This window comes from Rhododendron vialii, chromosome 5a, assembly GCF_030253575.1.
Source record: "Rhododendron vialii isolate Sample 1 chromosome 5a, ASM3025357v1".
NCBI classification, from domain to species: Eukaryota; Viridiplantae; Streptophyta; class Magnoliopsida; order Ericales; family Ericaceae; genus Rhododendron; species Rhododendron vialii.
This window is the reverse complement of record NC_080561.1, coordinates 14,881,885-14,906,427: the sequence shown is the minus strand read 5'-3', so window position 1 is coordinate 14,906,427 and position 24,543 is coordinate 14,881,885. Positions and strand designations below refer to the sequence as shown.

At 39.2% G+C, this 24,543-nt stretch overlaps 1 protein-coding gene across 1 annotated transcript in view; it reads right to left on the bottom strand.

Moving 5' to 3' along the window:
• Positions 1 to 7,733: 7,733 nt before the first annotated feature.
• Positions 7,734 to 24,543, bottom strand: part of LOC131327162 (myosin-6-like) — a 47,403-nt gene continuing 30,593 nt past the window's right edge. Inside the window, exons 34-41 of the mRNA XM_058360181.1 lie at positions 22,738 to 22,869; positions 22,579 to 22,649; positions 22,395 to 22,494; positions 22,051 to 22,107; positions 8,719 to 8,775; positions 8,442 to 8,522; positions 8,221 to 8,303; positions 7,734 to 8,149 (exon numbers count right to left, since the gene is read on the bottom strand). Coding sequence (XP_058216164.1) covers positions 8,035 to 8,149; positions 8,221 to 8,303; positions 8,442 to 8,522; positions 8,719 to 8,775; positions 22,051 to 22,107; positions 22,395 to 22,494; positions 22,579 to 22,649; positions 22,738 to 22,869 — 696 coding nt within the window. The 3' untranslated portion in view covers positions 7,734 to 8,034. The remainder of the gene's footprint in view (positions 8,150 to 8,220; positions 8,304 to 8,441; positions 8,523 to 8,718; positions 8,776 to 22,050; positions 22,108 to 22,394; positions 22,495 to 22,578; positions 22,650 to 22,737; positions 22,870 to 24,543) is intronic.

Sequence of the window (24,543 nt, the reverse complement as noted above, 5' to 3'; positions counted from 1 at the left end):
GAACAAAGCCAGCACCTAAGAGGATTTAAAGCCCAGATAAAACATTAAACGTAAATAGGATGCAGCCCAAATACTTAAAAAGGCCTCAAAGCCCAATTATACAAGGGGGTAAGCCGAACATTAAAGCCTTCCTGCCGCACTCTAACTACGTACCACCAATGAGAAGCTAAACACCACCGTCACACCACCGCGCCTCACGAAGCCGTTAGGCCAACCCCAATCAAAATTAATCCAAGAGAAAAAAACAGTGGAGACAAACCACCTCGCCACACCCCGGAGGAAAAACCAACCGATGAGCAAAACAAATTTCTCCAACGGATAACCGTCGTTCGACCACCGGGGTAGAGAACGAAGCCAAAAGCAGGGAGCGATCGAGAGGAGAGAAGAGCAACGATTGAGGAAGACGGTAAGGGAGACAGGGTGGAATAATAGATCCAACGGCGGAACTGCCGCAGCCACGAAACCCGAAGACCGCCATGAATAACCTGCCTTATTTTGCCAGTCCCAAAAACACCAATAGCAAGAGTGCCCCATTAGCCACGCCCACCACGCCGCACCTAAAAGGAAACAAAAAAAAGAAAAGAAAAAGCGAAAGGAGAAGCCCGGGGGAGGAGGGACAAGTCCCCCCCGATCTAAAAGGGAAGACGAAGAGTTTAGGATTTTAGAGAGAGGGGGTTAAATTCTTTTATATATATATTTTTTTGTCAATCGATAGAAGAGATCATTTTAGATCAGATACAAAGTACAGAGTACAAACCTGGAACACTATATTAATTGTGAGAGTCGACAAGACAACCAAGCCCAATAACTCAATCAATACAAGAAATAAGCCCATTATAAGATAGATACAATGAAAGAAAGGAAAAGTCCTCCAAGGGAATTAAGAATACCCACACGCAGGTGAGGAGTGAGATGCAAGAGTCCTGCCAACTAAGCTAACCCCTGTTGGTTCTTTTATATGTTGTCAAGGTATGAAAATGATGGTTAGATGTAACCACGTCAAAAAAAGCCTAGATTTACAAGAACGATTCGAAATTAAGTTCAATCATGAAATCAAATTAGAGGAACCAAACTACCAATTAGCCAAGTCAAATCAAGTTTATACGCACCAAATCCATAAGCAAGATCTTAATGAATAGTTTCAATCACACTCAAGAGCGTACGCGCGCCATGGCATCTCATCTCTAACAAACTCCTGATGATTTGCTGGGAAAAAGAAAAACAAGGGTTAGCACCAAACCTATGGAGAAGTACACCATAATATTCATGTTTTAGTAACTCAAAAGACAAGCATTTATGCAGTTAACAGGGCAAAGTAATAATTGCACTACATATTTTGTAGGTGGTGGGTCAACATTCAGAAACAAGGGAGACATGACATTTGCTAATTAATCGGATCCACCACAAATAACAATCACTAGCACAATGGTTTTACCATTAACCATATTGTGCACTTACAAGGACTTATTACAGGGTTGAAAGAGAGTGTGGATGTTGAAAGGGGGATTGTGCCTACTTTTCCCAATTTTATCTGCACTTCCCATAATTTTGGCTTTATACTGTTTTTTGCCTCCTAGAATGGAGTAGTAATTACTCCTTATATATGATTACGATATTTTATGATTCTCTTGATTTTATTTTGATTGTAATTGATTATAATTTTATTATAATTATGATGATTCCCTTCCATAGTTAGGCTCCTTCCCCTTGATAAATAGAGGCCTCATTGTATAGTTTATTATCGAAGGAGTCTTGCTATGGGGACTGACCGGTCCCCTACCGAAATCGTACAGACGACCGTGCCGGGCCGTCTCCGGCCACCGGACGGCCGGTGGGGGCCCCTGCGAGAAACAACGGCATCCGATGTGTATAGGGTACTTGTTCCAAACACCTTAATTTTCATGTGGGCCCCCTCGTGTGTTTGGATCAAGCATCCTAAACACATCTGATGCCGTTGATTCCCGTGAGGGCCACCTCATTTTTTTTTTTTATAGAATTTTTGGATGGCTCGGATCGGCCGTTCGGTGACCGGAGACGGCCCGGCGCGGTTGTAGGTACGATTTCGGTAGGGGACCGGTCGGTCCCTATAGCTTTATGGATTATCGAAGTTAATAAAATATCCCTTCTCTCATATTTATCATGGTATCATAGCTATAAGATTTGGGCCTTGTGGAATTTTCACTCTTGGTGGGCGGCCTAGACTTTGTTGCCGTCCGCCAGGCACTTGTAGTAACATATAACTGGCTTGCTCATTCGGATTCCACCTCAAATACGTACTCTCATGGCTTCTCTCACTCATGGTTGTTGTTTGGCTCTCCTAATTTTCTCTTGGCTTGGTTGCTCTTGATTTCTATTGGCTTGGCTTGATTGCTCTTGGTTTCTCTTGGCTTGGTTGCTCTTAGTTTCTCTTGGCTTGGCTGCTCATGCTTTTTCTTGGCCTTTTCAAACTCAAGTTGGTAAACCTACTTGAGTTTGAGAGGGGTTGTTATAATATAGTAATCATATAATATCATAATCATGTCCTGATACAATTACGATATTTTATGACTCCCTTGATTTTATTTTGATTGTAATTGATTACGATTTCATTATAATAAGGATGATTGCTTCGTCCGTCGATATATAAATATATGATCACTCCAAGCGTATGGCTAATACCTCAATTGAAGCATAATAATCCGGAAGACCGGATATCGTACCCAAGGGAATATTTAATAATGCTTGAATGGATTTGTAGATGTAAGTAAGGTTTTCGGTGTTTAGATGGCCAACTTTGTTTTACTTTAGATGGTGGAAAATAAATGGCTAATTTGAACGAAGATTTAACTAATATAAAAATGGAAGGCTAGGTCTAGGATATCCTAACACCCACAACTCAAGTCAATCCACTTTTCTCATATTGTTACTCGGTTTGAGATATGCAACTAAAGTTCTCAACCCGGAAGATTTTACAATGAAAACCATTTTAGACTAAAAACGGGGTTCAAATACCGAGCGAGTTCTAGAATTCATTTGGCAAATGCCTCGAGCGACATCGCTCCAAGCATCATGTGTGGCAAGTAGCACGCTCTTGCCTACGCATGATTAAAGAGGTTAACACCACAACAATTTGACAAACGAACCCGAACTAACTTGATTTTCGAACCAAAGATTGAAACTTTATGATGAGAAAAGCAAGATCAACCCGAGCCACGAGGTGCTAATCATCCCATGACCAAGCCTTATGAACTACTCACTTATATCTAGAGAAATAGAAGCAAGGCAAAAACTAAAAAACATATTTAACCAATGGAAATTGAAATAAACTTGAGATTACTATAGATCTAGAGCATAGCTACAACTTTAATAAAGACGGAAATAACCAACTAAGATTAACTAAGGTAGAAAATGCAGGATTAAGCTAGGAAAATGAAGAACAAACAAGAACAAAATAGCAAGAGTAAGCAAATCCTATTCTAGTTCTAAAAAGTTGTACTCTAGATATTTGTGACATAATGGGTTATTTATACCAGCCCTCATTCATCCACAAGATATCTCACAAAATGCCCTAAAAATTTGCTTTGAAGGTCCTCAGTACCGATACCTCCACAACCTTGGTAGCGGTACCGAGCTCATTAAGTTGCCTCTAAGCTCCTCGGTACCGATACCTCTTCTTCCTTGGTATTGGTACCCATGCACCTGGAATAGAATGGGTCACTTTGGTCCTCCTCTTGGCCTTCTATGCTTTCGGGTCACCTCCGGGGCTTCTTTCCTTAGCTCTCGGGACTCGGACTCCCTCGGGGGTCGTCCATGGCATCAAAAGTAGCCTTATTTGCATGGTTTTCCTAAAATATCTTCAAAACAACCTTACGTGCAAAAGCAAACGAAACAACTAAATTAAAGACATAATTAAGATAAAACTAAGGACTTAGAGCACCAATATTGGACATTATTGGGTGCTTATCAATGATTCCCTACAGTTTTTTCTTTTGATAGGCAACAAAGTTTTATTAAGAAACTTGATAAGGGTACATCAAGTTGGGGGAGGAGAAGGGGAATCCAACAAAAAGTTGAAAGAAACACCTATTGGGACAAAGCCCAAAACACTTTATGGACCTCAAAATGTCCAGATTAAACAATAAAGCTCGAAACCCTACAATTTTATTATAGAAGTCAATAAATTAAATATCTCTTCTCTCATATTTAACCGCCTAACTAGCTATTTGGTAACGGTAAACTTAATAAAGCAACTAATCTGTTACAGGTCTAATAATATACATGGAAAGTTCAAATTATCCAACAAGGAACATAAGCCAAAAAAGACTTTGAAATGACATGAAAGGAGTCTGCTTTGTACTATCAGACATAAAGGCATCCTCTCTTATGATGTTTAGGCACAACTAACCAATGTTTTGTTTAATGTGGATATATGAAGCAATGGTGTTTGTGGTGGTGTCACTGTCCCAGCTGTCACTGTCCCAGCATCAAAGATGGTTTTGCCAAACTTACAATTCAAAAGAAAGGATAACAACTAGCAACAACCAAAGGATTACAATGGACACTTTGAAGGAAAACGATCTTTGCACTCCACTTTCTTATAAATGCACTTTAAATTTGGGTTTTTAGTGCTTGTGTTGTGTGTAATTTAGACACTGAAAGACAAATTTTGGAGTGAATCTATAAAAAAAACCGTCAGTCTTTGTAAGCTTTCAAAGATTAATAAAAAAAAATTTGCCCTTCTCCTTGCTACCATCAGTCTTTGTAAACTTTCAAAGATTAATAAAAAAAAATCGCCGTTCAAAAAAAAAAAAATGGTTTCATTTTTTGAGCTGTAATGGAATTGGTTTGGCCATGACACTGAAACTTGCATGTTGCACATGTACACAAAAATGAGTTGTATTGCAATGGGGTTGGGCCATTTTGTTCAAAAAGTAAACTGGTGGAAGGAAATTGATGGATATGGTTGATTTAGAGTGACAGAAATGAAGAGAAGCTTCTTCTTCTTCTTAGGCTCTTTCTTTGTGCTGCAATCAGTCCACCAAGGAGGGTTTTCAAGTTAAAGGCCAGGCTGCAGAAACTTAGGTGATGCAGCTATGGCCAACGAGGGTCATTGTTCTTGTTGGCCATTGGATGCACCCTGTTGGGCGTGGGTTTTTCGGAAAGGTGTTGCTACAAGGTCATCCATCGGAGTCATGAAGGAGCTAAGGCCATCAAGCTGAGTTAGGAGAAAGCCCCAGAAGGCTTTCCCTTGGCCCAACTAGACGGGCCCTGAAACGCCTCAGCTAAGTTGGCAGGGGTTAATTGGTTTCTCTGTCGCCCTAACGCCTCGCCTAAGTCGGGTGAGAACGACATCCCTCTGCTCAGGCATCTGGCGTTTGATTTGATCAGAGATGGGGACGATCGTCTCCGTTGGTTGCTAGTTCCGGATGAGGTTATTGGCACCTTCTAAATATCGATGCATTGTTTGGAATACATGATGGTTTGTTTTAATTGATACTTGAAGAGGATGTGTCATGATTGTTGACTATTTGTCGCGCCCAGGATTTTGACTGTGGGGCTTTTTCGCCTCGAGGGATAGTGAGGGGCAATCAGGTCAAGTGATCGAAGTTCATTACGGTGTAATTTTGAGGAAGAGCTTTGTGTTATATGAAAGATGGATTTTACAGCTAAGAGCGCAGAATGTTTTAGAAAATAACTCGGAATCACCACCTGGCATGGACTTTAGTTATGGTGGGTTAGCACTTGAATTACCCTTTTCTTGATACCTGCACGTGAGGGCAATGGTCTTGCACATAGGATGGCCAATAAGTGAAACACTAAGACACCAGTTCCAGTATGTCTATACTTTTTTTTTAAGCACGGAAAATAGTATGTCTATACCGATAGTGCTCATTGCGACACACTTTGTTTGTTTGGTCTTGCCACTTGTTTTTAGGAACCAAGAAACCAAATTGAGATTCTATTCTCGGGAGGCACCTCTCTTCGCCTAACTAAAAGGTTGGCCTCTAATTGTTTGATATGAAGCGTTTCAATTTATTCATTGATTTTGCAAATAATTGATTTTGTCGTTGGATAGATAAGGGTGATAACAAGGAATAAAATCACATGCGGGGAAGGGAAGAAGGAAAACATACAGAAAACAAGAGAACAGAGGTTCTGTCAAACAGAATCTCTGGTGACTACTAAAAAGTCTAGCGGTCAACACAATCTAACTGGTGGTCGCTGCTTAAGATCTAGCAACCGCCATATGCATATTTACAATCTAACTGGCGATCGTTGTTGCTCGTTATGTCTATAGATCTTTCAATATGGATTTTGAAAAATATGCAATATATATGGATCTTATATGATAGAAAGAACTGGCAATCACCATTTATCATGGCGCTTTGGCGATCACCACTTCAACTCTAATCAACTAATTAAATTTCATGGGCTCACTTCAGACACTTCCGAACTTCGATTTGCATGTTCTTTGGAAGAAGAGAGCATTCAAAGAACTATAGCTGGTTTGATTGTAAGTTCTACACAAGATTTGAGTCCAAGTTCAACATCTTCAAGTTCTATTGAGCGATTTGAGTTCAAATCCTCTTTTTCCTCATGCTTCGATAAATGGATGCACTCTAGTGTGTTGAAGAAATTTTTGATTGCAAATAGGGTACCGCGCTAGCACACATATGGAAATTAACTTTCCGTTTATTGTTCCTCTCTCCTCACATGCTTCTATATCATGAATGCACTTTGACCCTGTTCCGCTAAATTTCTTATTTTTTAAGTACTTCTCTTAATACTGTGAAAACAAAATCAAATTTCCTAGTTCTATTTAGATATTTCATTCAAAATTAGGATCCCAAACACCCACTATGAACAACCAAGACACAGCAACTTTATTTGCTGCAAGGCCCCGTCGTTTTTGAACGCAAGCTCTCTTCTTCTCACCGGACACCTCTGTTTTCTGTACCATCCCTTTTTGTGCATCATAATAGTTGTATGTTCTTAAACCCACTTTCTATATTTTTATTTTTTAAAGTTTTGACTATGATTAAGGTTAGAGTGGATTAGCATAAAGCCGATAAGATGGTAAAAGCCAATAGAGTGAAGGGTATTGTTCATCCTCTTTCATTTTAGGTGAACAAATTCGGACTTTCACTATAACGGTGCCCACGCTACGTAAACTTTTTGAATCACCCACTTTGCACAATGGATGGGCAATAGACAAAACAACTTAAACATAGTAATTTACATACCGAGGTCTACAAAATAAGCAACTCCCAACATCAATAGGACTTTGATGAATCCCATTCACGTCACAGGAAGATAACATGAGAAATCGTAACATCATTATTACATCTCTCAGGTTTAAAATTTGTTTTTCCCCTAGTTTTGTTTTCAATTTTCCTTCCTTTGCTCTCAGCCCAATTTCAGATTTGAGTAACCATGGGCACATAACCATAAAAGGAATAACAGCCTTATGTGGTTAATCTAATGATAATCCTACAGTGAGGGGGACACAAGATTTGTTGTAAAGCTAGAAATCATACAATCTATATTTAGTTCTACGTAAAGAGAACCAAACACGTGTTTTTTAAATTGTTTTATGCACATAAGTCTCACACAAAGTATGTGTAACCCATATACATTTCACAGCTAGAGACATACGTACACCTAGCACACCAGAATGCGCTAGGCGATGAGTCCAGGTGGACTATTGGACCGAGCAGGGCCATGAGCCAATGGGTAGTTCTGACACCCCTAGGGAAGAAACCATGTACTAATTAATTACAAAACTGAACTATTACAGATTAAGATTACAAGAGATTATTTTTTTGAACTAAGATCAAAATGTAATCTAATCGATTACAAGATGAACTTTAGGGAGACCAGAAGCATCCCTCTTGTGATCTCTGCAACTACTGCTACCCTAAAGCGATCCTCTAGAAAAAATTGACTATCTACTTGCGGATTTACAGTGACATTTGGCTGGAGTAGTCCTGTCCGTCTTCTATCTTCAACAATCTGAGGGACATCATAGAAAAAAAAAAAGAATCGAAAACAGCCTTATTCCTGTAAAAATTGGAAGGCTGGATTTTCAAGAAGTTCAGCAGCAGGTTTTACGTCCGAGAAATCCTTCTCTTTGACTGAAATGCTAAGGTCATCATCGGAGAAGGGAATGCTGCATTTATGGAGCACAATTAGTTTCAAATATAATTTGCTTCATGTAAGGTTTTTTTCCCCTCCTCGTACCTAGAATTGTCATCCAACAAAAAAGAGTTTCTATCTTCATCATTCGAGTCTTCTGTCATTAGTACCTTCATGCTAGATATAACCTGATCAATGTGACAGTTGGAGCACAGAAGCGTGCCGCAATTAAAAATACCAAACAAGAAAGAATAAACAAATTGCAGTACAATACGATAATTCTTCTTTCGAAGAACCAAAGAATCTTGTCGCTTCTTTTAGCTTACATCTGCGGATACACTTTCAGTGTTATAGTCGTCATCCCGGTATAGCGTGCATACTCTATAGAGCTGCTGTACACTAAGAATCTGAAATAGAAAGCATCAATGTGAGAGACAAGAGAGTCACGAGAAGGTGGGTGGATCACAGGCTAACCAAATCTTTCCTACTATGCAATTCTTTCTCCACAACTATGTTTTCCTAATTCTTTCAAACAACTTTTCAGGACCACAGGTTATCCACCAGTTAACCAATAAAAATGAGCACACCGCAATAAAAACTTACAGGGCAGAGATCATTTGTAATTTCATCATAGGAAATTCGTGATTTCTGATGTATAACCTGCATATATAATTCATAGCGTGAATCGACCAATAAACATTGGAACAAAAATGTTCTTCACATATGAATAAGGTCAAAAAAATAACTACAGGATAATCCACTTAAACAACTCCATTACCAAAATGACGACTAAGAACCTGAAATCTTACCTAGTGGTTTAGGCTTCATTGTCTCAAGCAGTATTTCAAATTGTGGTATCGGGAAACGTAACGACATTGGTGATACGGCCATATATTAGCCGATACAAAGGTAAATAAGGGTGTCGGAGGTCCAAAATCCCGTTACGTAGCGGCCTTTATTTAAAACTCTGGTCTGAAGCATCAGGTTGCGTTCCGCATACATTTGAGCATAAAACTTCACTCAACAGAATTGAATTTTTCAGCGAGAAAAACAGTTGTGATCCTTTTTCTTTACTAACGAGTAGATCAATCTAAACAGATAGTTTGACTTGCATGCTTTTATTTGTAACATGACTAACACCAATGAATTGTCTAGTGAAATGAAACGGATATGAGCTTTTCCAGAAGCAAATGGAGGAGAGTGATAGAGAATGTGGAAAAAAAATTGATGGAGAAAGCAGGAGAAAACAAAGCTTTACAAAGGTATGTAATCGATGATGGTGTTATGATTATTGTTCCATGGGGTTAGCCCACATTTATAGGATGAGGTAACTATGCACCTGAGGATAGATGGCACCATGGCACACGTTCCTAGACCTCTGACAAGTGGTGTAAAAGAAGTGGAGATCGTGGTCGTACTATGCCACAACAGGCTCATGGGATTCTAGCAATGTCTCTGGTGTTCTGCGTGCTTGTGCATGCCACATCGTGGCGGGTGCACTATGTGGGCATTAAACAGGTCGACCAGAATTGATCTTGTCTAATGACAGGACAAGGTGATCTCCTCTTGTCATCTTGTGTCATGGTCCATCTATTTGAGATTGAGGTATTGCCATGCCTGGACGAGCCTCTAACTTTCGCCTCTAATGCAGATCTTCTTCAAAGGTCCCACTGGGCTGCTTCAGCTCTGCTCATAGCCCAATGCTTGTGAGGGTGCCTTCAAGATTGACAAGGACTAAACCTTCGGTCTTGTTAGGTTGAGGAGACATGGCCCAGACGCCTAGGTGAGGGAGAATATCCTTCAAAGCGAGGTGGATGTGCTTCAAGGAACACTTTCACATATTCGTCTACGTGTCGCGTGACTTGCTTGGGAGCAGTATACCTACAATAGGCCCTCAGTGCTTGTGCTAATACGACCAAGTAGGAGTGCACAAGTACTAGCCTTGCAATGTGTGTAATGCATTTGAAGTGAAATGCCACATGAAATGACTTTTGCCATGGGTGTAATATCACAATAGTGAGAAAGAGGTCCTGAAAGGGGTATAATATCATAATCATCCCTGTATAATGTTTATTCCCAATATTAGGTTAGGGCGTTTCAAGGTTGCTGCTTCGTTTCCTTTTGTTTCGAGACCATTGCAGATGGAAGCAAAGAGAGGAACGACTCACACCATGGTGGCATGGCTAGCAATATCATGTGAACATTGTGCCTTTTCTTGATCAGGGGATGAGTCAACTACAAAGCCATATATTCGTGTCTACCTATGCCACAGAGGGTTTGGTGGTGAATGTTGAAGATCTAATTGCTTCAGACAAGGTGATTCTGTGGCAATAACAATTTTCACTGGAGCAATACACTTGAGGTTTTTACGGTGTGTCAGATGTAACCCCATCTTGGACAGATTAGACCAAGGGGTGACGAGTCTCTGCCTTATAGGTTGAAGAGCTTGAAGGATGTGTTTGAGATATCGTAAATGGCAAGACTTTGGACGAGGAGATTAAGAGGCGTGGGGATTTCCTTCTGCAAGGGTGAGAGACTATGAAGCATGGATACTCCGAAACTAGTCACGTACAGGTATCGGATACTTCCCAGATATGGAGACGCGCCCGATATGTATCGGATACGGCAAATAAGTATCCTGTAATTAAATTGAATGTTTTTATTTTCGGATACATTTTGGATACGCGAGGGATATGTCAGGATACTTTTGGGATACAGCGGGGTCAAAAATGAAATTTTTTACATATATAAGTAGAAGCTGTACGGGGAAAACTGTAATAACACTATAAATTATGTATTTTTATGATACGAACCCTAATATTATACGACTTCTCATCTTGAGATTGGAGTCGATATCCTGTGAAGGCAGGACCAGTCGACTCCTCCAAAGTCCAAACCCTAGATTGCGACTGGTTCTCCAAGGCGCTCTCTCTCTCTCTCTCTCTCTTTCTCTCTCTCTCTCTCTCTCTCTCCATTGGTCTAGATACTCCCTGTTTTTTAGTCTCTGATTTTAGTTTTTACTTTATATTTGGCACACACACACTGACATATATTATATATACACGAAATTGTTGGTCCTGGTGGAGGATATAGAATATACTCCCTCCGTCCCATAAAGTTTGGCACTTTCACTATTCCAGCCCTATGAAAAAATTAATTATATCTTTTAATATATAATATTTTTTATAAGTAATATGGATCTTGTTTGATAGATTTTAATTTGTTCTAATAAACAAAGTTCAAAAAATCGCCTAAAACATTATGGATTGAAAGATATATGCAATTTAAAAATGGCACGCATTCCTGAAAATGCCAAATTTTATGGGAAGGAGGGAGTACTATATACTAGTATTTAGTATGGAGGATATGCCCCTTATTAATTTTACACTCTTTCAGTTTTAACTTTTAACTCTCTTTGTTTGGAATGACTTTTGTCTATTGTCATTGACATGTGCTTAATGCTTGGTATTGGCAATTTAACTACCCTCATGACTTCTTATGCCTAGTAGGAGACTCATAATTATAAAAATCTATAATTTGCACAGCCGTATCCCCAAAGTATCCGTATCCTAGTTTTTTAGGTTTTGCCGTATTGCAGTATTCGTATTGTATCGTATCCGTATCCCGTATCAGTATCCGTGCTTCATAGGTAAGACAGAGTTGTAAGGTGACAGGGAGGTCAAAAGATATATGTGGAGGAATTGGGAAAAATTTGTAAGTTTTTGTTCACAGCTCCGCTCTTGAGGCGATTATGTGACAAATGTCGGAAAGGATACTAGCTTGAGTCGTTTTGCCCCTTTACCAAGTCGACTTGTGCTGAATGAGGTATATCCTATTTTGTGTTGTTTTGTCAACTTCCCTTCATCTCCATTCCTAAAACTTGGACAGGTGAAGGATTCATCACAAGGTAGTACTGTCCTTGAGCTTGGTGTAAGGTCATGGCTTGCTGAGTTACTTTGTTTCTAGTCCGACTAGTACCTCTTCTAGTTTGACTAGTTCCAGATTGAGGAAGTCTTGAACGTTGAATGCCTGTAAGCGGTGCTTCCAAGTCCTGTAGAGTCGGCTCTTGCGTATCCAGCTTGGAAAGTACTGACCGAGGTTGTCTCGCTGAGAGCGGTACATCATTCCTCATCTATTTTAAGCTTTCTTAGTTGGGCCTGATCCAATAATTATTGCATAGGATGCAAGGCATAAACGGATGACTAATGGCGTTGATGTGGAGGCGAGAAGACTATATGAGAAACTGGCAAAGAACAAGAGGAAGATATTAGTGAGGAGTTTCAAGGCAAACTGAATTCGAGGCGTGCTAAATAGGAGTGTGCCCGAGGAGGCTGCTAGTGAGCAATTTGGGAATTTTGAGTTAGTTGCCAACAAGAAAGACCAGTGAGCATGAAAAACTAGTAAAATATGGAAGATAATCTTTTCTTGCTTAGTCCAAGAATCCTTCAATTAGAGCATTGATGGGTCTGACATGTAGATGTCCACCAACACTCAACAGTCGTACCTGTTGGAAATTGTAATCCATAATTTTCGAAGGAATTGGGGATGCATGTATCTTTAGTAAGATACATGATAATAGTAAGTATGGTTTTGTTAATGTGTGCACCTAAGGCACATGATAAAGCACTTAATAAGGTTAATTAAATGAGGTCAATTAAACCCCACTATTGTAGAAAGTTGTGAACGTAGTTGGAACATTGGATGAAGAGTAAAATTTGTTTTGGAGACTAAAATACCCCTTAATTTTTTCCTCCACTCCATTTTATTTGTGTTCTCTCCTTTTTATTTTGCCCTTTCATCTTCTTTTCATTTGGCATTTTGGCTTGACATTTGTCCTTCGTACGTGGCATTCTTCAGCAGGCGAGGGGTATTCCAACTCTTCTTTTTTTCATTTGTCTGTTATATATATATATATATATATATATATATATATACAGTCATTTTCAAATAAGGAGGTCCTTATCCATTCCACCCATTTCCCGTTCGAATTTTGATGATGCGAGCCGCTCAATGTGTTCAGAATGCGATTTTAAGAGTAACTGCGAGGAATCAGCAAAAAAAATGACTAGGAAGGGCTTCATCCGAGCAGTTTTTATTTGAACCGTTAGATAAAAAACAAACAAAAACTGCTCGGATGAAACCTTTCCGGTCTTTTTTTTTGCTGATTTTTCGCGGGCACCCTTAAAATCACGTTCTGAACACATCGAACGGCTTGGATCATCGAAATTCTATCGGGAAAGGGAGGTCCCTATTTTATTAATAAAATATGAGTCCCCTTCTCCTAAGGACCACCTTAACTTAATAAAATAAGGACCTCCCTTTCCCGATAGAATTTCGATGATCCAAGCCGCACAATGTGTTCAGAACGTGATTTTAAGGGTACCCGTGAGAAATCAGCAAAAAAAAATGACCGAAAAGTCTTCATCCGAGCAGTTTTTGTTTGTTTTTTATCTAATGGTTCAAATAAAAACTGCTCGGATGAAGCCCTTCCCGGTCATTTTTTTTGCTGATTTCTCGCGGATACTCTTAAAATCACGTTCTGAACACATTGAGCGGCTCGGATCATCGAAATTCGAACGGAAAATGGGAGAAATGAAGAGGTCCTTATTTTAACTAAAATAAGGACCTCCTCATTTGAAAATGACCGTGTGTGTGTGTGTGTGTGTGTGTATATATATATTTGTCCATTCATTTAAATGTTCAGCAAACTAAGGTGTACAATTTTTGTTCACTGACTTATAGCTATCATTTTATTGTAATGAGGTTAATTTGTTTATATACCAAAGTTAAAAAGAGAGGTTTTTGACTTTTTTTTTCTTTTAAAAAAAAAACCATGAGTTTTGATAGTAAAAAAAATTGTACTTTTTCAGCTCCTCTCGTCAAGACGAATCAATAAGTCACAAAAAATCGACACAAAACTAACAAATACAAAAAAAAAAGACAAAAAAAAAAGGTGACAATAAGGTGAAAGGGCAAAATAAAAAAATAAAAAAAAATCGCTGGTTACTTTTTAATCCAAACCCACCCACCCTTCATTAGCCATGTTGGTTCTCTTTACTTGTTGGTAATGGGGTATGGTGCCACTATGTATGACTAGTACTTGTAGGAAAAATGTTACTACCTTGATGCCAAAAGACAAGAAGGTGAAAGGGCAAAATAAAAAAGGAGGAAACACAAATAAAATGGAGTGGAGGAAAAAATTAAGGGGTATTTTGGTCTCCTAAACAAATTGTACTCTTCATCCAATATTGCAACTACTGGTGTACGAAGAAAGAGTGATGATCCAAGACAGGAGATACCTAAGAGTGATCATTTTAGATACTTAGGATCAATCATTAGTAGAGATGGAGAGATTGCCGATGATGTGACCCATAGGATTCAAGTGGGGTGGCTCAAGTGGAGAAGCGCTACTGGTGTACTGTGTGACAAGAGGGTACCCATAAAATTGAAGGGAAAATTCTATGGAACTGCCATTAGACCAGCGATGCTTTACGGGACATAATGTTGGTCTATTAAGAAACAACAGGTGAACAAGATGAGTGTAGCAGAAATGAGAATGTTGAGATGGATGTGTGGTAAGACTAGAAGAGACAAGATTAGAAATGAAACGGTTCGTGAGATGGTAGGTGTAGTACCCATAGAAGAGAAGTTGAGGGAAAATAGGCTAAAATGGTTTGGGCATGTCTATCGTAGACCAGGAGATGCAGTAGTTAAGAGAGCAAATATGATAGCTTTGGGTAGCAATGCTACGCGGAGGGGTAGACCTAAATTGACATTAGATGCTGTGGTACGCAACGATATGAGTATAGTAGGTTTGTGACCAAATGGCTCTTGACAGAGCTCAATGGAGGAAAATGATTCATGTAGCCGACCCCAAGTGATTGGGACTTAAGGCTTGGTTTGGTTTGGTTTGGTTATCCAATATTGCAACTACTTTCACTACTTTCTACAATAGTGGGGTTTAATTGACCTCATTTAACGAACATTATCAAGTACTTTATCATGTGCCTTAGGGGCACATATTAACAAAACCCTAGTAAGTATTATCATATTGGAATATGTGAAGTCCTCTAGGGACTTGTGATTCATTCTCTAGATTCATCTATATAGTCCTATAAAAGGACATGTTAAGTTATGGGTGTAGTGTGCTATTAGTTTATAATTAATCTCCTCTGTAAATAGATTAGTAGATAAGGGTGTAATGTGTAATTAATTCTTTACTCTTGTATAACTTAACATAATGAGAAAACAACCCTAATTTTTGGGGTCTCAATTCCACCGTATAATTTTACATGGTATCAGAGCTTAACGACAAACCTAGGATACTCTTGTAGACATCGTCGTGCTTCGTTGGCCTTCCACCAGCATCGTCATACTTTGCCGGCCTTCCACCAGCACCCATCTACCTTCTACCTCGTACGTGTTGCTCGTTGAACCCTCTCCAATCATGTCCTAAAGCTGTCGGCCCATCTCTAGAGGTTTCCTGACGACGTCAGCCCTTCACCAACCCTTTGCTGACATCGTTGACCTCCGGCGACTCCTCTCTACGCTTGCGACCACCACCGTGCATTTTCTGGCGTCCGACGACCTTTGACAGAGCTTGGAACTTATTGGGTGTGGCCTTCCAAGCTCGGAACAGTCCGGGTTTCCATTTTTGAAGTGTTTTTTTCGGATTTCCTTCTTGCTAATCGACACTTTTGCCTTCCACAATCACCGGGTTTGTTCTTCTTAGGTTCTTTGTGGCCTTATTGGTATTTTTCAATAGTTTAAGGTTGGTTTTCAGTTAGCTTGTTTTCTTGTCAATATGTCAGAGGAGAAACAAAAAGCTTCCACTAGTACAAAGGATGAGTTGAGTTGTGTAGGGACTCTTGATAACTCTCTTCTGGATATTGCCATATTAAGTTTGATGGTACCAACTATTTGATTTGGTCTTGAACCTTTACTTTGGCTATTGAAGCCAAATGGATGTTAGAATTCATTGACGGCCCTGTTACTCCACCTGATGAGGCTGCCGAACTTAAGAAATTTAAATCTCAGAAATCTTTAGTCATGACCTAGTTGTTTAACTCTATGAGAGCTGATATTCGCCATACTTTCCTGCTTCTCAATACTCCATCTCGATACTCCACATAAGATTTGGACTATTCCAGAGCAAACCTATTCTCAGCAAGATAATGATGCTTAGTATTTTGAGTTGAGGAAGAGACTCCGTAGGTTAGACCAACACAATCGATCTGTCGCTGTGTATTTTGCTAACTTGAATAGAGTGTGGCAGGAATTTGATTACTATCAGGGATTTCAGGCTGTTTATTGATGCTGCTAATTGGCTTAAGAGGTTGGAGAAAGAGCGTGTTTATGAATTTTTTGCTAGTGTTGATATAGAATATGATCAGATTAGAGTGCAAGTATTGGGTCGTGTTCCGTTTCTGTCTTTGGGAGAGGCCTATGCCATTGTTCAGTAGGAGGAGAGTAAAAGGGGTGTTATGTTGCATACTCATACTTCTGATCGTTCTGCCTTGATTGCTATTCCTCAGGGTCAGTTTGGTCCTCCTCCACAGAGTGGTAAGTCACAGTCAGGGGCTAGCAGCGGACCTATTGATCGTGAGTCACTCCGGTGTGATTATTGCCACAACACTGGCCATACTAGGAATTTTTGTTGGAAGTTACATGGCCGTTTCTCTCGCGGGCGAGGGGGGTGAACGCGGTGGTCGCGGTCGTGGTCCCGTGTGTTCTCAGGCCTGAGCCCATGTTTCGGAGTTTACAGTTGCTACCTTGTCTAATTCTGGGTTTAGTACTAGGTTTAGGCATCTTTTGTTCCCGTTGGTGGTTTTTCTCAAGGGGAGATGCAAGCTCTCAGGCGCCTAATGGCTCGGGTTGATTCTCCATCTACTATAGCTCCCACTTCCACAGCAGGTCCTACTTCGTCCTATTTTGCTCACACAAGTATTCCGGCTAATGCATTTACTGCCTCTTCTGCTATTCCTTAGATTGTAGATTCAGGTGCTTCAGATCATCTGACAGGTTGTTCCTCTGTGTTTGATTCTTACTCTACTTGTTCCGGTAAGGATAATGTCAGAATAACAGATGGATCATCCTCAGCTATTTCAGGGGAATGTTTCGTTCATTATTCTCCCTCCATTTCCCTCTCTTCAGTTCTACATATTCCAAACTTTGCCACTAACCTTTTGTCCGTTAGTAGTCTTACTCGTTCTGCAAATTGTTCAGTGACCTTTTTTCCTACTCAATTTTTTTTTTTTAGGAACTGGACACGGGAAAGGTGATTGGCAGTGGTAAAGCACAGGATGGCCACTGCACCTCGTTCACCCATGTCATGTAGTCTCGCTCTGCAAGCAGATACGAATTCAGCTCTTTCTATGTTACATCAGTGGCACCGTAAATTGGGTCATCCATCTTTTGGGATTTTAGAGAAATTTTTCCCCAGTTTAATTAAGCATTGTTCTAGGAGTCAATTTTTTTTGTGAAGCTTGTGAGCTTGGAAAACATAAACGTTCCTTTTATGGACCTATTAATAAATGGAGTTCTTCTCCTTTTATGGTTATTCATTTTGATGTTTGGGGTCCTTCCTCTGTTACCTCTCTTAAAGGTTTTCGGTGGTTTCACTTTTATTAACTGTTATTCTCGTGTTACTTGGGTATATTTACTTAAGTCAAAAAGTGAAGTCTTTTCTTGTTTTAAATCTTTTCATGAGAAGGTGCGCACTCAATTTGATATGAATATCAAAATTTTTCCATAGTGACAATGGCATTGAGTATATCGATAGGAATTTTAAAGCTTTTCTGGATGAAAATGGTCTTCTTTTTTAGACGATTTGTGTTGACACTCCACAACAAAATGGAGTTGCAGAATGCAAAAATCATCATCTTGGTGAGATTGCTCACTCTCTCTTGTTCACCATGAATGTTCCCAAATATTTATGGGGAGAAGCGATTTTGACTGCAACTTATCTTATCAACCGTATGCCATCTAGTGTTCTCCACTTCAATACTCCTATTTAGTGTTTCCCTAACAATTCTTGTGTCCTGACTCTTCCCCCGAGAGTTTTTGGTTATGTGCGTTTTGTTCATGCTCCTCACCCTTCTGGTGGCAAGTTGGGTCATAAAGCTCATAAATGTGTTTTTGTTGGGTATTCTACTACCCAGAAGGGCTATAAATGTTATGATCCTCACTCTAGGAAGTTTTTTGTCTTTATCGATGTCACCTTTTTGGAAACCGAGTCCTTTTACTGTCCCTCCACTCTATCTCTTCAGGGGGAGCAATCAGGAAGAGATGAGGGAGGAAGAGACATCTCAGAATCAAGGGTCATGGTCTTTATCACTTCCTTTTCGTAGTGAGGGGAGTGTCTGTTGATAGTGCAAAACAGAACATTAGTGGACGAGTGAATGGCCTACTACCTTGGTAACGTATCAAAAGAAAAAGAATGGCAAATCTTCATGTACTGCCACCTTGCCAATACCAACCCCTATTTCAGTTCCGGACTCCTCAGCTAACGCATCTGGTAATGAATCTTCTCCCATTGAACCTCTTATTATTGATTCTAATAATCTTCATGTTGCTCTTTAGAAAGATGTTAGGTCATGTACTCAACATCCCACTTCCCAGTATGTCTCTTATGATCGTTTATCTCCTTCATACCATGCCTTTGTTTCGTCTCTTTCTTGTATATCTATTCCACAGAATTGGCAGGATGCATTCAAGATATCTGAGTGGAAAGCAGCTATGGTAGAGGAGATGATGGCTTTGAAAAAGAATGGCACTTGGAAGCTGGTGTCATTCCTAGGGGGGAAGAAATCAGTGGGATGCAAGTGGGTTTTCACCGTCAAGCAAAATGCTGATGGTACAGTTGAGAGATACAAGGCAAGACTTGTTGCCAAGGGTTTTACTCAAACCTATGGTATTGACTACGAGGAGACGTTTGCTTCAGTAGCAAAGATGAACAGTGTGCGAGCTCTACTTTCTTGTGCTGCCAATTTGAATTGGCTTCTTCACCAGTTTAATGTGAAAAATGCATTCCTTCACAGGGAGTTAGAGGAGGAGGTGTATATGGATGTACCACCAGCTTTTTCTTCCTCTGAGACTGAGGGAAAGGTATGCAAATTGAAGAAGACTCTTTATGGGTTGAAGCAATCACCTAGAGCTTGGTTTGACAGATTTTCAAAGGCTATGTTGAGATTTGGTTACAAATAGAGCCATGCAGATCATACTATGTTCATCAATGGAGGTGCGGGTAAGATTGTTGTCTTTATTGTTTATGTTTATGTTGATATAATAATGACAGGCAATGATGTGGATGAGATTCTCAACCTAAGTCTAGTCTAGCTCAAGAATTTGGGACCACTAAGATACTTTCTTGGAATGGAAGTGGCAAGGTCTGATAGAGGTATTTTTATCTCCCAACGGAAGTATATACTTGATCTTTTGGTAGAAACAGGTATGTTGGGTTGTAGACCTACAAATTCTCCTATTGAGGTGAATCATCATCTTAGTGGAGATGTGGGGAGCGCACTAATAAGGAGAGGTATCAGTAACTTGTAGGTCGCCTAATATACTTAGCTCACACCCGACCGGATGTTACTTATGTAGTTGGTGTTGTTAGTCAGTTTATGCATGACTCTCGTACTTCACATTTGGATGCAGTTTATCGTATCTTAAGGTATCTCAAATCTGCTCCAGGGAAAGGAATTATGTTCTCCAATAATGGTCACTTGCGGTTGGAGGCATTTACTGATGCCGACTGGGCTAGTTTTGTGGATGATAGACGCTCTACTTCTGGCTACTGTACTTTCCTAGGGGGAAATTTGGTTACTTGGTGAAGTAAGAAGCAGTCAGTGTCGCTAGGTCCAGTGCAGAAGTTGCGTATAGAACTATGGCACATGGTGTTTGTGAGCTCTTGTGGCTCCAAACCTTATTACGTGATTTGAGACTTTCTGATAATGGTCCTATGAAACTTTACTGTGACAATAAAACTGCCATAAACATTGCTCATAATCCTGTTCAACATGATAGAACGAAACATATAAAGATTGATAGGCACTTCATCAAGGAGAAGCTAAGCGAGGGTTTGATATGTATGTCTTTTGTGAGATCTGAAGATCAATTAGCTGACATATTCACAAAAGAACTTGGTAGCAAGAGTTTCCACCCCATTTTGTTCAAGTTGGGCTTGATTGATATCTTTGCACCAACTTGAGGGGGAGTGTTAAGTTATGGGTGTAGAGTGCTATTAGTTTATAATTAATCTCTAATGTAAATAGATTAGTATATAAGGGTGTAATGTGTAATTAATTCTTTACTATTGTATAACTTAATGTAATGAGAAAATAACCCTAAATTTTGGGTTCTCAATTCCACCGTATAATTTTACAGGACATTATATGTTATTGTTCAATAACTAATAAGAAATAATCAAAAGTATCATCAAGTCATATCCTATTCTTTACTAGCAAGGTTCTTCGGTAAAATTCTAGTTATGTAGGAGCTTTGTAGGGCTTTGCCCTACATCTCCAAAAACATCTCTGTTTCTTTCTTTTATTATTTGCTTTTGCTGTCCCCAAAATTCCAACATGATATCAAAGTGGGTTCTGTTTATTATTTGGGCATAACAAAGTGGTTACATTTCTACCCCTTACTTTCTTGTGTTTAACCTCCCAAATGTTTTGCCTGAACCTTTTGTTTTTTGAAAATGATGGATTCTATAAAAAAAATAAAATATGTTCCCATGATCCAATGCAAAAAGGTTTTTTTACAAAATAAAAAATTCCACAGTAGCCAATTGCTATCAAAGTTTTTTAAACAAAACAAGAAAGGAATGCCCAAAAGGCAAATAGCATGTTGGGAAGCTTGTTTTTGCTTTTCCAAAATCAAAATTGGATTTGTCAAACAACACCCTAGAATTGGAGCAAATCTCCCACAAAAAATGGGCCAGAAAGGTAGCAAATCTTCAACACAAAATTGGCCGCAACCAAATTGAAATTTTTTTTGAGTATTCAGTTGTTTCGCAGGATCGTGGAGAATGAAAATATGACCATCGTCGTTGAAATATCGTTCAAGATTCTCATATATGAGATCGTGGACCACATGGCACCACCAATTTGCGAATCCTACCAAATTGTAGGCCAAAGGTTCAGGGCAAGTGTTGAAATTCACGACAATGTTGTTGAAGGAGGAAAAATTAAACTTTACAGTTCTGTGCACAAAAAGAAAATTGAGGCTGAGCAAGAAGCTACTAAAAATGCAATTGAACACTTGAAGAATTTTCTAGATTTTAAAGTTGAAGATTTCAACTATCGTGATAAGGAGCTATATTGTTATCATCTTGACCAAGCAAACTTCACATTGGCTAATGCACCGCAAGAGAATAAGGCTCTCATGGATAATATTGCAAAAATCACAGCAAAGGCAAAGGTTGAGAAAATTATGAATTAAGGGGGGCTGTTAAGAAATTGTAATCCTTAATTCTCCTAGAAATTGGAGATGCATGTAGCCATAGTAAGATACATGATAATAGTAAGTATTATCACATTGGAATATGTAATGTCTTCTAGGACTTGTGATTCATTCTTTAGATTTATATATGTAGTCCTGTAAAAGGTCTACATATTCTTTACTAGAAACAATCAAAAGTATCATAAAGTCATATCATATTCTTTACTAGCAAGGTTCTTTGGTCTAGTTCTGTAGGAGCTCTGTAGGGCTCTGGCCAACATCTCCAAAAACATCTTAGTTTCTTTCTTTTATTATTTGCTTCCGCCGCCCCCAAAATTCCAACAGTACCCAAGTCCACGCACATAGATCTCTATTACTTTTACCATAGCCAAGGAGTACCATTGAGGATGCAAAACTGGTTCAACAGCATAGATATAGCTAAGGCTAAAGCATACATATCTGAATTTCCGCATTTAGAACAAGAGAACGTACCAAGAATCCGACAGCCTGTCTTATGTGCTTTAGTTCATCCCATGATGAGCCTGCATACTGCATTGGCAAGAAATCAGACAAAATTATTCCCGGATCTAAAATGTGTGTGATTCAGTGGAACTGTACCTGACCAAAAATATACTACCAAGAACAAGGGTGCAGCCATACATAAAAGAAAAAATGAAAAGTGCTGACACAGGTGTTTAGTCTTATTGACTTTAAGCACGAGACCAATTCGAGTCTGAGGGCAGCCACATTGCTGAGTTAGGTTTCTAAATAGTCCATTATTGCAGCAATTTGTAATGACCTTTAAGGGATTTTCACGATTAAAACAAAGACAGTACCTCTTCTTTTACTTGGCCACACCATAATTCTAACTCAGCTAACCCAGCCTTTACGTATTCCCCGTTGTCAAACGTGCAACACTCTCGACGAAGGAGAAGGCTGCAGATGCAAATACCAAAATTAAAACACAACATAGTCTGATAACAGTGATAAGTATTCCAGCTACAAGGGAGCAGCAGCTACCTGTTAAATATCTGTACATTAATATAACAAAAAATCTGAGTAAACATCTTTTGACAGAGAATTGGAGGAACCTGAAACAACAATATAGTAATAGTCAAAGCGCAACACAAAGAAAATATAGTGATTTTGCTTTTTTTGTACAAAGTAAAAATCACGTACAAAATTTTCTTTCAATATGCTGAGAAGCCCATTTAGGCTCTGAACAATGCTCCGCCAGTGACTGGCCGGAGGACTATTGCTGAAGGACCGCCCAGAAGATCGCAGAGCATTTCCTCTTGAAGCTCTTGGTGCCTGGATTGCACGATTAAGTCAAGATTGGAGTAACACAACAAGTAACAAACACGAAGTCTAGTTAGATAACAATCTAAACTCAAACAATACTTAAAGCTTGCTTCTTGGTAACTTCTGATTTTGGAGGGTAAGTAATCAACTCTAGCACTTTGACTACTTCTAAACTTACTCTATGTACTCTATTTTACTCCTATGGATTCTAAATCCTTTTGACACCAATGCTTGAAATTTAGCATTAACACCTCCTGTAGTTTCATCTACTAACACAATAACATACACAAACAAATGACACCGTGGGATATCATTGAGAACTAGCGCATGCATTTGAAAATTTTGGTATTCAATATGGCTTTGCGTGTCCTAAGTGTTAGCGAACTGCCCATACCTTAAGGTTAGGCGCAACTTGATATTGAATTTGCAACAACCGATTATTCAAATCAATTACGTACCAATTAGAAGGCATTTGCGATCCTAACCATCAATCGTCCACAATAAACACAATTTTCAGCAATTAAACACCACGTTTAGGCATAGGATTTTTCATTGTCTGTCCGTACCTAAATGAATTGCCCTTCCTGCTATTGACCAGCCTCACAAATAAATTTCAATCACCCCAAAAGCTCTTCTTTTTTTTTCCCAATAAGTTTCACCCTCATGAATCCATGGTCTAAGACCTGATGGCTGTAGTATTCTTAATATTTTGTCCCTAATGAACAAATCATAATCGTAATTAAACCTAGTTAATATGACGATCTCAAGTTCACAATCAACACTTACCCATAGGAATTACTATGAGAACCTCATATTATCTAAGAAATTCCTGTTTTGGTATTTGATTTTTTAAAGAATGAGAGAGAGAGAGAGAGAGAGAGAGAGAGAGAGAGAGAGAGAGAGTTTTGAAATCGAATTTGGAATAAACATAAGAGAGAGAGAGAGAGAGGGATTGATTGGATCTTCCCAAAAATGGCAAGCCCTGGGATCTCCGCCGTTGGATTCAAGTGACCACTCTAGACCGTTAGATTTATGTTTATAAGATTCAAAAACTAAGCTTAGTTATTATATAGATATATATAGTCAGTCCATCCATAACTAAGGAAAAGAGAAAAGGACTCAAATCGAACCCCTTGTGTAATCCTAATTCCTAAGTCACAAAATAAACATCTAGGGAAATTTGAACTTTAGACCAACTTTCAAAAATGCACTTTAACCTCTTAATTAATTTCCAGAGCATCTCCAATGTGTACGACTAAAGAAAGATAACAAAAAACTGGACACACATTTTTAACGTTGTATTAGTGTCAAATGCATGTATGGCCAGTAGACGTGCTTCTTAGCTTCTTCATAACTAAGAGATGACCCATCAAAAAAAAAAAACCAACAACGAGGCACAAGTGACAATTTGTAACAAGTTAAATCTAACCCTTGAAATATGTTTTCCAAATTATAAAGTGACAACACACTGTGTCCCCATATGTTTCTTAAGTACATGCATATGCATGTCCCCAGCATAAATGCTATTGTCACTACATGGACATACCACTTGGCGTGTCCCATACCTATCCCCCCACGTGTTTGTCACAAGCATGTCTGACATGGCTATGATGACCACCTAGGGGTGTCGGTGCTTTAAAGGCGGCAAGCAATAGACAAGAAAAACCCACACAGGGTACACAA